Source organism: Nerophis ophidion, linkage group LG07, assembly GCF_033978795.1.
Source record: "Nerophis ophidion isolate RoL-2023_Sa linkage group LG07, RoL_Noph_v1.0, whole genome shotgun sequence".
Lineage (NCBI taxonomy): Eukaryota > Metazoa > Chordata > Actinopteri > Syngnathiformes > Syngnathidae > Nerophis > Nerophis ophidion.
In genome coordinates this window covers 79,459,360-79,474,773 of record NC_084617.1, presented here as the reverse complement: position 1 = coordinate 79,474,773, position 15,414 = coordinate 79,459,360, and the positions used below count along the sequence as shown (strand labels likewise).

The 15,414-nt window shown below is 39.3% G+C and overlaps 1 protein-coding gene across 1 annotated transcript in view; it reads left to right on the top strand.

Annotated features, from left to right (window-relative positions):
- Window positions 1–1,202: 1,202 nt before the first annotated feature.
- LOC133556926 (adhesion G protein-coupled receptor A2-like) overlaps window positions 1,203–15,414 on the top strand; it is a gene marked incomplete at its 5' end in the record, with an annotated part of 61,944 nt that continues 47,732 nt past the window's right edge. The window contains one exon of the mRNA XM_061907278.1: window positions 1,203–1,274. Coding sequence (XP_061763262.1) covers window positions 1,203–1,274 — 72 coding nt within the window. The remainder of the gene's footprint in view (window positions 1,275–15,414) is intronic.

Sequence of the window (15,414 nt, the reverse complement as noted above, 5' to 3'; positions counted from 1 at the left end):
ATCCCTAAATTTCTTGCAATTGCTCCTTGAGAAACGTTGTTCTTAAACTGTTTGACTATTTGCTCACGCAGTTTTGGACAAAAGGGTTTACCTCGTCCCATCCTTTCTTGTGAAAGACTGAGCATTTTTGGAAAGCTGTTTTTATACCCAATCATGGCACCCACCTGTTCCCAATTAGCCTGCACACCTGTAGGATGTTCCAAATAAGTGTTTGATGAGCATTCCTCAACTTTATCAGTATTTAATGCCACCTTTCCCAACTTCTTTGTCACGTGTTGCTGGCATCAAATTCTAAAGTTAATGATTATTTGCAAAAAAATAAAATGTTTATCAGTTTGAACATCAAATATGTTGTCTTTGTAGCATATTCAACTGAATATGGGTTGAAAAGGATTTGCAAATCATTGTACTCCGTTTATATTTACATCTAACACAATTTCCCAACTCAAATGGACACAGGGTTTGTATATTCTTTGTTTTAATATGGTTTCTGTAGGAGGACAAACATGACACAAAAATCCCTAATTGCTATAAAGCACACTGTTTTTATCAAACATGTTTCACTGATTCGAGTTGTTGGCGAGCGACGTTTTGTCCTACTAATTTTGGCGGTCCTTGAACTCACCGTACTTTGTTGACATGTATAACTTTCTCCAACTTTCTAAGACATGTTTTATGCCACTTCTTTTTCTGCCCCATTTTGTCCACCAACATTTTAACGTTGTGCATGAATGCACAAAGGTGAGTTTTGTTGATGTTATTGACTTGTGTGGAGTGATAATCAGACATATTTGGTCACTGCATGACTGCAAGCTAATCGATGCTAACATGCTATTTAGGCGAGCTGTATGTACATATTGCATCATTATGCCTCATTTGTAGCTATATTTGAGCTCATTTGGTTTCCTTTAATTCCTCTTAATTTAATTTATATCTCATGACACACTATCTGTATGTAATATGGCTTTTAATTTTTTGCGGCTCCAGACGGATTTGTTTTTTTATTTTTGGTCCAATATGGCTCTTTCAACATTTTAGGTTGCCGACCCCTGATCTAGTTTAATGTCTGGCAACAAGTGCGACTGGCTCTGGTCCTTGTTGCGTGCATCTTAGCAAAAACCTGACTTTTTTTTTTTTTTTTCCACGCGACAAACGTCAATGCATCCTCAGGAGAATAATTCTCTATTTCTCTTTCTTTGCAGAGTGCTGAGCCACAACAAAATCCGAGTCCTAAAGAATGGCTCCTTCTTTGGACTTAACGCCCTGGAGAAACTGTGAGTGTAGCTCATCAATCTCTATCGATAATCATCCTGTCATGCGCTGTGCGTGTGTGCAGTGCGCCATATGTGCTCGCTGTTATTCCGCTTTGGGGGCCTGTGGGGAGCAAATCGCACAGGATGCGATGATGAGATGTGAGCAGCTCTTGTGTGCTTCCATCCAGCGGGCTGGTGTCCAACAGGGAGGATGATGCTCTGCTCTCACTGCCTATTCTTTAGTCGTACTGAAAAGTTACACCTCGAGTCTCTTTTTATCAGCTCAATCTCACTGCACGGGAGGCTGGCAGCTTCACGTTGAGATATCATTAGTTCTACCTATTTTATCTTTAAACGGGCTGCAAACAGACAAGACGTGGATTTTATTGAGTGCACTGAGCTTCCCACTCATTCCCAGTCAATCAAAGAACAATAAAACGTTCAAATTTATGACCAAAAAGTATGTATTTTTTGCTCTTGAGGATGAATCGAGCGGCCGTTCCCGTAATATTAATTAGTAATCAGTATCGTATTTTTCGGACTATAAGTCGCAGTTTTTTTCATAGTTTGGCCGGGGTTGCGACATATACTCCGGAGCGACTTATGTGTAAAATTATTAACACATTACCGTAAAATACCAAATAATATTATTTATCTCGTTCGCGGAAGAGACGAAGAAAATAACAGCAATCATCACACACACGTCAACCAATAAGAATTCGGTGGGGGAGTGTCATGGCAGAAGTGCATTGTGGGTATTGGAATGCTAACTGCTATATGCTATATGCTACTGCCGTAGCTATTAAATTGGATCATTTCCTCGTTGGTGGTAACTTATAAAAACTGAGAAGGGCTGAACAAAAATTGGACCGAAAAGGAAATCATGTACTGCAGATTACAAACTGGACAGACAACGACGAGAGGAAGCGGCGCATACCTTTGGAGTTGGCAGAGTTGTTTAGAAGCGACATCGAGGAAGAAGATTTCATCGGATTTATCGATTAGGAGTGACAGATTGTTTGGTAAACGTATAGCATGTTCTATATGTTATAGTTATTTGAATGACTCTTACCATAATATATTACATTAACATACCAGGCACCTTCTCAGTTGGTTATTTATGCGTCATATAACGTACACTTATTCAGCCTGTTGTTCACTATTCTTTATTTATTTTAAATTGCCTTTCAAATGTCTATTCTTGGTGTTGGATTTTATGAAATAAATGTCCCCCAAAAATGGGATTTACACTCCAGTGCAACATATTAGTTTTTTTCCTTCTTTATTATGCATTTTTGGCCGGTGCGACGTATACTCCGCAGCGACTTATACTCCGAAAATTACAGAAGATAAAAAAAGGGCTGATTTGCCCAAAGGTTTGCGTGACTAAAACACGTGCAAACTTGATAGCACACGCAAAGCTGATCTACTAAGCCTGTGCAAAATGGATTGTGTCTCTTAACTGAGCAGAATAAAGCGTGCAATCCATTTTGCGTCTCTGTCTTCATTATTGTGCAACATACAGTGGGGCAAAAAAAGTATTTAGTCAGCCACCGATTGTGCAAGTTCTCCCACTTAAAATGATGACAGAGGTCTGTAATTTTCATCATAGGTACACTTCAACTGTGAGAGACAGAATGTGAAAAAAAAAATCCAGGAATTCACATTGTAGGAATTTTAAAGACTTTATTTGTAAATTATGTTGGAAAAAAAGTATACCAAAATGGATACATGCAATATACAGCAGAGGATTGGGAGAATGTCATGTGGTCAGATGAAACCAAAATAGAACTTTTTGGTATAAACTCAACTCGTCGTGTTTGAAGGAAGAAGAATACTGAGTTGTATCCCAAGAGCACCATACCTACTGTGAAGCATGGGGGTGGAAACATCATGCTTTGGGGCTGTTTCTCTGCTAAAGGGACAGGTGGATTGATCCGTGTTAAGGAAAGAATGAATGGGGCCATGTATTTTGAGAATTTGAGCCAAAACCTCCTTCCATCAGTTGAGAGCTTTGAATGGTTGACCAAATACTTATTTTCCACCATAATTTACAAATAGATTCTTTAAAATTCCTACAATGTGAATTCCTGGATTTTTTTTTCACATTCTGTCTCTCACAGTTGAAATATACCTACGATGAAAATTACAGACCTCTGTCATCATTTTAAGTGGGAGAACTTGCACAATTGGTGGCTGACTAAATACTTTTTTCCCCCACTGTATACAGTCACGATTAAAAGTTTACATACACTTGTAAAGAACATAATGCCATGGCTGTCTTGAGTTTCCAATAATTTCTACAACTGTTATTTTTTTTGTGAAAGAATGATTGGAGCACATACTTGTTTGTTCACCAAAAAACATTCATGAAGTTCTGTTCTTTTATGAATGTATTATGGGTCTACTGAAAATATGACCGAATCTGCTGGGTCAAAAGCATACATAGAGCAATGTTAATATTTGGTTACACTGCAATAAGGCACTTTTGGTAGCCATCCACAAGCTTCTGGCATGCTTCTGGTTTAATTTTGGACCATTCCTCTTAACAAAATTGGTGCGGTTCAGCAAATTTGTTGTTTTTCTGACATGAACTTGTGGGAAGGCCATTCTAAAACCTTAATTCTATCCTGATTTAGCCACTTTCACCACTTTTGACGTGTGTTTGGTGTCATTGTCCTGTTGGAACACCCAACTGCGCCCAAGACTGATGATTTTAGGTTGTCCTGAAGAATTTGGAGGTAATCCTGCTTTTTCATCGTCCCATTTACTTTCTGTAAAGCACCAGTTCCATTGGCAGCAAAACAGGTCCAGAGCATAACACTACCACAGTTATGCATGACAGTATATATCAAAACGTAAAAACTTGACTAAAACTGTGAAATTCAATGAATGAATGAATGATTGTCGTGCAAGTGTAAAAAGAAGTGAATCACCGTGAAATGTTAAACAAGCAAACCCCAGCTTAACTTTAGTAATAAGTGATGATATCTGCTTCCTTAGGGTAACATTGGCTCTTCTTCTCGTATCTTTTTATTTTTCTCTTAACACCCTTGGTTGAGGCTGGTCTTTATTTTGTGGGAATAAATATTGCAAAAAGCCACAAAAAGCTAAAGAAAAAGAGAACCACATGTGCATGGTTAATCTTTTGATGCTCCCCCAACCGAGGTCTTGGGGAGGACATTGCAGCTCTCAGATGCCAACATTTGAAATTTAGAGGCATGTTTTCCGATAATTTCGACTCGCTATTATCATCTTCCTCTTAAATTCTTTCTTGCAAGGCTCCAATATGAACACTTTCTGAGGATCCCAGTAGGACCCTTTACCCGATATGGTGTTAGATGACAGTGCTATTCAAAACTCATCATTATCTCTTTAGCAGGCGTTGCTAATAGTAACCAGGCATGTCCCGTCAAGTCCCTCTGCAGCCAGCTCTTTATCTAATAGATAGTTTTCCCCCAAAAGACTGAAACTACCGAGGGTGCTTTTAAAGCAGGGGTGTCAAACTAAAATTAGATCGGGGGCCACATGGAGAAAAATCTACTTCCAAGTGGGTCGGACTGGTAAAATCATCCCTACAAACCTTTTTATACATGTGTGTGTATATATATGTATATATATATATACATATATATATATATATATATATATATATATATATATATATGTACATATATATACATGTATGTACATATATGTATATATACATACATATATGTATGTATATATATATATGTATGTACATACAGTATATCTATATATATATGTATGTATATATATATATATATATGTATGTATATGTATGTATATATACATATATATATATATATATAAAATGTATGTATGTATATATATGTATATACATACATATATATGTATGTACAATATATATATATATATATATTTGTATGTATATATATATGTATATGTATTCAAGGTTTCTGTGGTTTATCCGTTATTCAGTGCTCAATACCGGGATAGAGCAGAATATACGTTAGGTCAGGACAAAACACAGAGGCTATTTCATCCCATCAAGCCTGTTTTGCAGGTTTCCCTGCTCTTCAGGGGATTTATAATATACACAATTTTATAAAATCCCCTGAAGAACAGGGAAACCCGTGAAAAAGGCTTGTAGGGATGAAATAGCCTCTGTGTTTTTCCTATATATATATATATATATATATTTATATATATATATATATATATATATATGTATATATATATATATATATATATATATATATACACACACACTCAGCCCGGCCCCAAACATTATTATTTGTTTTTTCTTGTTCTTATTTTTAAACATTTTGGTCGTTTTTGTTATTGTTTACAAACTTAGGGGGTAAGTCTCTAGATACAGGAAGGCCTTTATTATTAGTTTCGTTTTGATCAATATTTTGGGTCATGATCTCACATGACAGTTTGGACTTTATTGTTAGTTTCCTTAGTTTCTCTTTTATTTCCTGTCCAGTGCTCTTACTTTTGTTCCCACTTTCTTTTTGCCTCCAATTGCCATCACTTTGCCTGTCCGAGCCCTGGCTCCTTCACCTGTCCCTGTTTGCCAATCAGGATGCTTTGTATACCTCCTCCTCTGGACATTGTACCTTGTACCTCCATGCTGCATAGCTTTCCCTATCAGTGGCGGCTGCACAGTCTCCGATAACAGATACACTATTTAAAGATGCCAGATTTTACAAAGAAAACACCATGGAAAAGATTGTAAAATTCTCCTTATCAACTTGGAACCACAGAATGAAACTAAAAACATGCTCTGGCGTTGGTTTGTGTTTCAAGATTCCCTCACTTTGCCGTCAATCAAAAAAATATTTAGCCTAGGACAGATCATCCAATCATGCATTCAGCCGAGGTCAAGCACTTCTAGAGACGATCTGCGTCTGATGGGCGGGACAAAGCCAAGTGTTTGTCCAATACGCGTCTAGTTTGGCTGCAGTGGAACAACCCACTCTAGATTAGATAGATTAGATAGTACTTTATTTATTCCGTCAGGAGAGTTCCTTCAGGAAAATTACAATTTTCAGCACAATCCCATTCAAGATCAGACAAACATTAAAGGGAGACAGAACAGGATCGCTGACGGGTCTGCCGGCTTCCAGCGCCCCTTACAAAAAAAGATGAGATACAGGTAAACAAGGGGGGGAGAAAAAAATAGAAGATTAAAATAAAATAAAAAAATCGGTCTTAGCCTGGGCCCTGGAGAGGGGGTGCAGACTGAGGCCAAGGGAAAAAAAAAAAAAACAACAACAACTCATAGCCATAGTACACATCCCTCTTACATGTGTGTAAGAGGGAAACATCAAACATCAAAGAACACATAGGACATTAAAGACATTAAAGCAGCAGATACAACCAGACACTTCTAGATACAGCTATGAATAAAAAGTAAAATAAACATATCCACCGTGGTGGCCTCTGCGGTGTTCCACGCCATCGTCCGCTGGGGTGGAAGGAGGATGGCCAGAGACAGGAGCAGACCCAACAAAGCAACCAAGACAGCCGACTCCACTCTCGGCCAATGTCCAGTCCGCATGGATGAGCGATGATACGTCCAAGGAGACGTATCATCTATGTTTTCTCTATGCTCCTTTATTGTAGTCAATGGATGCTCAGCTACCACAATAAAAAAGGAAGAAAGTCGCGTCAGCTGTTGCCAAAGTAGCTGATTCTGGGAAAAGTTGAACACATTCTAGCGCATATTCAGTCAATGAAATGTAAACACAAAAGTATATGATATACTACCTGTTATCTTTAGATTTGAGTCAGTCTTAAAGCAAACTCCACCGTTCCCTATACTTCCGGTGACTGTTCTGCTTTTTTGTGCACTCCCCCGCTGCACTACCTTTGTTATTAAATACATTTTTACCATCACTTCTAAATATAATAAGATATGTCATTTCACTGTTAAGAACTTTGTTTTCTCGTGTTCCTGTATTTTGGTTTCATTGCCGGTATTTTTCCTGCCTTGGCGCTGGCTTCCTCATTTGTGTCTGACTGGCAATCAGAACACACCTTGTACCTGGATGCCAATCAGGATGCTTTATACGTGAGCCCTGTCCTCTGGACTACAATGTGCATAGCTTGTCAGGCTTGCCACTGACAGTTTGTTTGTGTTTTAGTTTTTCCTCTGTGTGTTTAGTATTTCCTGTCCTTAGTTCCTGTCAGCACTGTTATTTTGGTTCAGCTTCCTGTTTGTCTCCCTGTGTGCTGTTTCCTCTCATCTGCGGCTGATTGGCACCTGGCCACACATGGTGTCAATCAGCCCACTCCTATTTGTACCTGCTTTTGTCCTCCAGTCAGGGCTGGATTATTGTCTTGTCGATGTCGCTCTTGTCGCTCCTGTCGTGTCGTGTCTTTTATTTGCAGCGTATCGGTAAGCTATATCCGTTAGATAATGGGTAGGGAACCTATGGCTCAAGAGCCAGATGTGGCTCTTTTGACGACCCCACCTGGCTCTCAGATAAATCTTAGCTGACATTGCTTAACACGGTAAGTAATGAATAATTCCGCTGGTAATCACAGTGTCAAAAATAACGTTCAAAATATAAAACATTCTCATGCATTTTAATCCATCCATCCAGTTCCTACCGCACCTGTTCAAGAATTCGCATTAATGGTAAGAAGTATTTTATTTATTGTTGGTTAGCTTCAGAAAAATAATGTTATTAAAAAGAATAAGATACTTATTTTACTCTAAAAATTTTGGTATTACTTAAAAATGCACGTATTTAGTTGTATTCAGTCTTAAAGAAAATATTATATGGCTCTCACGGAAATGCTTTTTTAAATATTTGGCTTGTATGGCTCTCTCAGCCAAAAAGGTTCCCGACCCCTGCGTTAGATCTTTGTAGCTTACTGTTTTTTGTTCCCTGCTTCCAGTTTGTTTTGTACTACACATTACGACTTCAGTTTTCCTGCTCGCTATCCGCTAGCTTCCACGTTAGACCCTTTTTGTTTTTGCTAACTTCCATATTAAGCTCCTTTTATTTTCTAGCTCCCATGCTAGCTCCCTTAGTTTGTTATCCGCCTCGTGCGCGCTTTGTGTTAGTACCCTTTTGTTTGTTTTAGTTCTATTATTTTTATTAGATCATGTTTTCTCACTCCATGCCTGCCTCCCTCTCAGCATCTTGGGGTTCCCCACAAACTAACTTTGACATAACTTTCCCTTTGTTTTCTGTTCAATTCTGTGCTGCACTGTTTTTTCGTTGTTGTTAATAACTAAATTCTTGGCTGCGCTACGCCTGCCGTCTCTGCATCTTGGGGGTTTGAGACCAGTGGCAGTGACATTCTTGAAAACATTTTCAGATGATGCAGTCCTCATTTAAATCCCCGGCTGGCTCTGACACACAGCTGATGTCCTCAGCCTTTAATTGAGCTACGCCGCTCACTATTACTTTCAAGCGAGAGCAATGTGAAAAATGCCAAATTCAAGGCTGCAGGGATTTTATGGTTCCTCCGAGCGTCCGTGTTTGTTCTGCCAAATGAACCTGCCATCTCTCTCTAGTTTCATTGCTTCCAGTGTGTCATCTCCATGTGCTTGTCATTTGGCGCAGTAGTGAGCAGTCATATTATGTGGTCAGCACTATAATCAAAGGCCGAGCCCACTATGGCTGAGTAAACACACATCAGGGAATTACACAGCATCTCTTCTCCTACAAGAAGAAGATAAACAGTCGTCTCGCTGGCCATCTCTAGTCCTCATGCTTCCTAGTATGGGCACCCTCGCTTCTTGTCAAGGCTTTTAAAAGACAACACTCACGGCGGACATCTTAGTCCTTCTGACTGCAATCTGATCTGCTGGACGGATAAATGAATAGCAGTCCTCCCAGCCCGGCCTGGTCTTCTACACAGTTCGCCCTTTCATTGGGACAAACCTCCTCAAAGCCACGACTGCCTTCATAACTTGCCAAACCACCCAAGTGCAGAGGAGCAATTTAGCCTTGTTTGTTTTTGCCTTATAACTGTGTTTTTCTAGCTCTTTTAAATAGCCATGTCGTCCAACAGCTACATTCGGACCTCGGAATACCTCATTTCTTTTCCATGACCAGTTGAATCATACCTGGCTTCTGGGGCAGGGTGTGCTATGTATGCAGTGTGCTTGCTCGCGGATGCATACATAAACACTAAGGGTACATGTATTCGTACTAAGATTTTTCCGTAGGGAACATTCACTTCGATTTTCCACGCTGTACACATTGAGTGAGGGACAGAAAGAATGAGACACCGATCTACTCGGTAAAAACAAATGTAATGGGTATTGTTTACATGTTGAACAACAATAACAATGCCAAATCTGTACTTTTTGAAATAGTACCAGTGCTTAAAAGGATGTATGAACTCGTACTTAAAAAAATGCAAAACATTAACATTTTGTTTATAATATTGGTGACACGATTGATCGATGTATCCAATTTACATTCCCAAGTTTCAAGTATATCGATCTGTGCTCGGCAAGTTGAAGATAGTTATCGATCCAACATTGTTTTAAACGGCAATATATCAAATTTATCGATAGCAGAAAAACAGAAAACATTGGATTTAAAGGGGAACATTATCACCAATCCTATGCAAGCGTCAATATATACCTTGATGTTGCAAAAAAAAGACCATATATTTTTTTAACCGATTTCCAAACTCTAAATGGGTGAATTTTGGCAAATTAAACGCCTTTCTGTTTATCGGTCTTTTAGCGATGATGTCAGAACGTGACGTCACCGAGGTAACACACCCGCCATATTCATTTTCACATTACAAACATCGGGTCTCAGCTCTGTTATTTTCCTTTTTTTTCGACTATTTTTTGGAACCTTGGAGACATCGAGCCTCGTCGGTGTGTTGTCCGAGGGTGTAACAACACTAACAGGGAGGTATTCAAGTTGCACCACTGGCAATAAATCTGTCGCCAGACCCCCATTGAATGTACCAGAGTGTCTTCACATTTGACCGGCGATGCTAAGACAGACATGGCACAGAGATGTATGGATAACCTGCAGATGCATTTGCAATGATTAAGTCAACGAAATCACAAAGGCAAGTTTTGTTGATGTTGTTGACTTATGTGCTAATCAGACATATTTGGTCACGGCATGACTGCCAGCTAATCGATGCTAACATGCTACGCTAATCGATGCTAACATGCTATTTACGCTAGATGTATGTACATTTGAAACTAGATACCCACATTTAATGCGTAAAAACACTTAGCAATCGACAGATTTAAGTTGCTCCAGTGTCACAAGATGTGAAAGTCCTGATCGTTTGGTCCGCACATTTTACCGGCGATGCTAATAAGGCAGCCATGCTATGGGCCACTTCATTAGGTACACCCACGCTATGGCCGAATAGCGTCAATAGCTATTCGCTCAATATATTCAATTTCTTCTTCAATTTCGTTTTCGCTATCTGTCTCCATACTCCGACCATCTGTTTCAATACATGCGTAATCTGTTGAATCGCTTAAGCCGCTGAAATCCGAGTCTGAATCCAAGCTAATGTCGCTATATCTTGCTGTGGTAACCGCCATGTTGTTTGTATTGGCAGCACTGTATGACGTCACAGGGAAATGGATAGTGGTTTCGAAGATAGCGAAAATAAGGCATTTTAAAGCTTTATTTAGGGATATTCCGGGACCGGTAACATTTTGAAAAAAACTTCAAAAAATACAACAAGCCACTGGGAACTGATTTTTATTGTTTTTAACCCTTTTGAAATTGTGATAATGTTCCCCTTTAAGAACGCCAGACTTTGTATGAAGTTTAACACTTATAATGACAAGGACGTGAGACGTTATTAAAGTCTATGGATGTTATTTTGTGTCTTCATTGCGACAGTTTTTTTTACACTGAATTTATCCAACAGAATTGTTTGAATTAAAATTTGGTAAACTGGATTTTTTAAATCATACATTATGCTGACAATTTTCATTGAATTAGAATTCAATGTTTTAAAATCCCGTGTATAAATATTTAGTTTTTTCGAATTCAGTGTAGAAAAATTCTGTGTCAAAAAATTTGCTGCTTCAAAAAGCAAGACTCACTTCCGGTAAAATAACGCTGAAGCAAGCGATCCTGTCTCAGCCAAGGAGGTGTCAAGTTTGAAGTCATATAAACATTATGATATTGAAGTAAAAACATAATGAAGATGACAGATGTTGCAATGCATTCATTGAGAGAGGACTACTTGTTTGTAGTTTGTCTGTCTCGTCAAAAAAAAAGAAAATGGCGGATTGCTACGGTGGTCGAGAAAGGTTACAACAAACGCAAACGCTGCAAGGCAAAATCATAAATTACAGCAAAAACTTTCAGCTAGAGCACAATTGAAAAATCCACAAGAAATACAAACAACACAACACAATAATATAAAGCCACAATTCCACTTTAAGCCAAAAGGATGTGACTGAAGTGATAGCCGAGCAAGATTCGCCCACTGGCCAGTTTGAGATGGGTAGTTAAAAACAATGTAAGGAACACAGTACCGTATTTTTCGGATTATAAATCGCAATTTTTTTCATAGTTTGGCCGGGTGTGCGACTTATACTCAGGAGCAACTTATGTGTGACGTATTAACACATTACCGTAAAATATCAAATAATATTATTTAGCTCATTCACGTAAGAGACTAGACGTATAATGTTTCAGCGTATTTAGCAATTAGGAGTGACAGATTGTTTGGTAAACGTATAGCATGTTCTATATGGTATAGTTATTTGAATGTCTCTTAAGTTAACATACCAGGCACATTCTCAGTTGGTTATTTATGCGTCATATAACGTACACTTATTCAGCCTGTTGTTCACTATTCTTCATTTATTTGAAATTGCCTTTCAAATGTCTATTCTTGGTGTTGGGTTTTACCAAATAAATTTCCCCCAAATATGCGACTTATACTCCAGTGCGACTTACATGTTTTTTTTCCTTCTTTATTATGCATTTTGGGCCGGTGCAACTTATACTCCGAAAAATACGGTATATTAGTATTATTGAAAAAAGTAAAAAAAAAAAGTTATTTTTGACCGAAAAAGTGGTTACACTTCATTTACTTTTCAAACTTTGTTTATTACACCCTTGGCCATTTGGTCTGTTAGTCGCCAAAACTTGTCAGATGTCAAACTTTCAACTTCTGGAATGTCATTATGATATTCCGTGTTTATTAAAATGAGAGTAGTAATTTGGTTGCCGTTAATTTCACAGCTACACCTCCTGCTCATTCAACGTGAAGAGATGATTGTTGCATTTTATTTTTATTATTTTATGTTGGAAAACAACAGCAAAGGGAGCAGGTAAAACTACTGTTAAAGTTTTAGTTGCTGTACTTTCATTGAAAATGGTTTGAATATTGAAAATGAGAGCAGAAAATGTTTATTCTTTTAATTCAACTTATTGTGATGGTTGCACTTTATTCAAGTACGATGTGACTGCATTGGCCATTTATTGTTGTTTACTTGCTTGTTTGTATCCATAAATCATTTATATCTACTTCCCTTACAATAAATAACAGCAATTTCAGACACTTCACCTGCAGCGTCCAGTACCCAGTATTTATTTCACAGTCACACTGGTTGATTTTTTTTTTACTGAATCGATTTCAACTCACTGAATGGTTCTCGTATCTTTGAGTACCTTATAGGTAGAAAAGCGCTATACAAGTACAACCCATTTATCATTTATCATTTATCGTATCGTTTTAAATAAACTAATATCGTCCCTGAATTGTATCGGCAACCACACTTTCTGAATCAAATCGAATCTGTGTTCAAATAAATCATAACAACCCTAGTTTAAAACAATATATAGGGACAAGCGGTAGAAAGTGGATGGATGGATGGATTTGACTGAATGTTGTGGCATAAAGGTTGAATAGCATACTAATTCATTCAACAATATGAATAAAATTAAAACAAAGTCATATATTCAATAACATGAAATAAAAGCCAGAGCAAATTGTCATAACTATTGCAGCAGCTATAGAACAGAACAAAACAAAACGATTGGTGTGTCATGAAAAAGGGAGTTTTTTGGGGTTGGTGCACTAATTGTAAGTGTTTCTTGTGTTTTTTATGTTGTTTTAATAAAAAAAAATAAAAAAAACATTCATTAAAATATATATATATATATATATATATATATATATATATATATATATATATATACATATATTTTGCGGCCCGGTACCAATCGAGCCGCGGCCCGGTCCCGCTGGTTGGGGACCACTGCTATACAATATCAATTATATACATTTGGCCGACGATAGAGTTTTTGATAGTATCTTTGTATTGTGTAGCTGACACATTTTAGTTGTGTACTACCCCAGGGCAGCTGTGGCTACTGATGTAGCTTACCACCACCAGGTGTGAATGAATGTCGAGTCCCACTTCTCTGTGAGCACTTTGAGTGAATAGAAAAGCACGATAAAAATCTAAGTTATTATTATTACTGTAAATTTGACAGCAGCAAGCGAACCACCGTATTCTCGAGGCCTTGTACCATTCCCGCTAGTGGCTAACGTCCCTCCGCAGTGCAAAGCCACTTTTAAGTCTGTAATCATCCCCTCCATGGTGGAAAATGTGTTGCGATCTGCTGCTCAGATCTTCACGTGTTTGTTTTTTCATTCTCTGTCTGACCCGTTTATTTCCTGTTTTTATCCATCACTATGGTTACACATCAGTCCACCTGTTAGTCTCGCCCCGCACACCTGCTAATAATTATCACCCTCCTATTTAAGCTCACCTTTTCTGTTCACTCATTCTCGGATCCTAATTTGCCCACGCGCATCAGTGACGACTCTCATCATTCGTATGTATTTTCTCGCTAGCTCTCACGCCAAGCCACTTTATTGTCTAGCTTTCATGCTAAATGTTTTGTTTACTCTTTCTCTTTACACCAGTATTTTTGTTCATAGACTTTTGTTATTAAATAAATACCTTATATCTTACTTTTGCTGTGTTCTGCTTCGACGCATCCACGGGAAAACCACACCGGCATTGCCATGCCGAAGAAGAGTCCTCACAGTAGGATCCGAGCATTAAAGAGTTTTTCCGCGTCTGGCAACCACGAGGAGACCTTCGACGAAGGCACATGGAGGGTATTCCGAGCGATGGAGGCTGAGACTCTCCGATGCAATCCAGACGAAAGCATGATGTGGGACCTGGAGGGAAAACTGGTTCCGATCGATGCTTCCGGGAGCGGTGAGTTTCCCTCCCGCAGCGCTCGCGCTCGTCCGCGTCGGCGGAAGCCGCGAAGTATGGCTTCGTCGGGCGACAGAGACTTGCCCACTCCATGTCTCCCTCCTCACGAACACAGCAGCCTACAGTCGGCACACAGGACCCCTACACCATTGTTTGGGGACCCAATAACACACTTTGCTAACAGTTTTACCGACTGGGCAAATTCCCAACTTGTGTCCCGCGCAGATGACGTCATTTCGTCGACGCCCCCCGGTGGCGCGGGCCCGTCCTCCGATGATGACGTCATCAACAAGGAATTTTTGGGGGAAGATTCGTTTTCTCAGCCATTTTCAAATGACAATAACATTAATAATAATATACAAAAGTATCAGGATATTTTTTCTTATTATTCTAGTCAACCTCAGTCACCTAGTTTTTCTTCTAACCCACCGTTTAAACCTCATTCTCTGCCCAAGTCCAAGGTTTTTTCTCCCTTTTCAAAGGGACACTCTGGACAATATAGAGGGGAGAGGTCTGCCCGCCTCCAAACCTCCCACCACCCTCCCTTATGGTCAGTCCCTGACCACAGGGAACGGGTCTGGGATTCCCGTCTGGAGGGGGGGGCTATGGCCTATAGCTGTGTTGCGGAGGTAGGGCAGACGCTACCTGTTCTTAAAACTGCTAAACAAAAACCTCCATGTAGGCCACCTTTACCTGTTTTTCGGCCCGCAAAACGCTTAGCTCCTCCTAGTAGACCTCCTCCACCTGTGTTCTCCCCGGTCAAGTCACGCCCTCTTAGACCTCCTCCACCTGTGTTCCGTCTGAGCCCCAGTGTTACTGTAAGTCCTAGTCTTTGTCCTAGTCCTTGCCCGAGCACCAGTTTGATTGTTAGTCCCAGTCCTTGCCCAAGCCCTAGTTTGACCGTTTGTCCTAGTTCTTGCCCAAGCCCTGGTATGACTGTAAGTCCTGGTCATTGCCCAA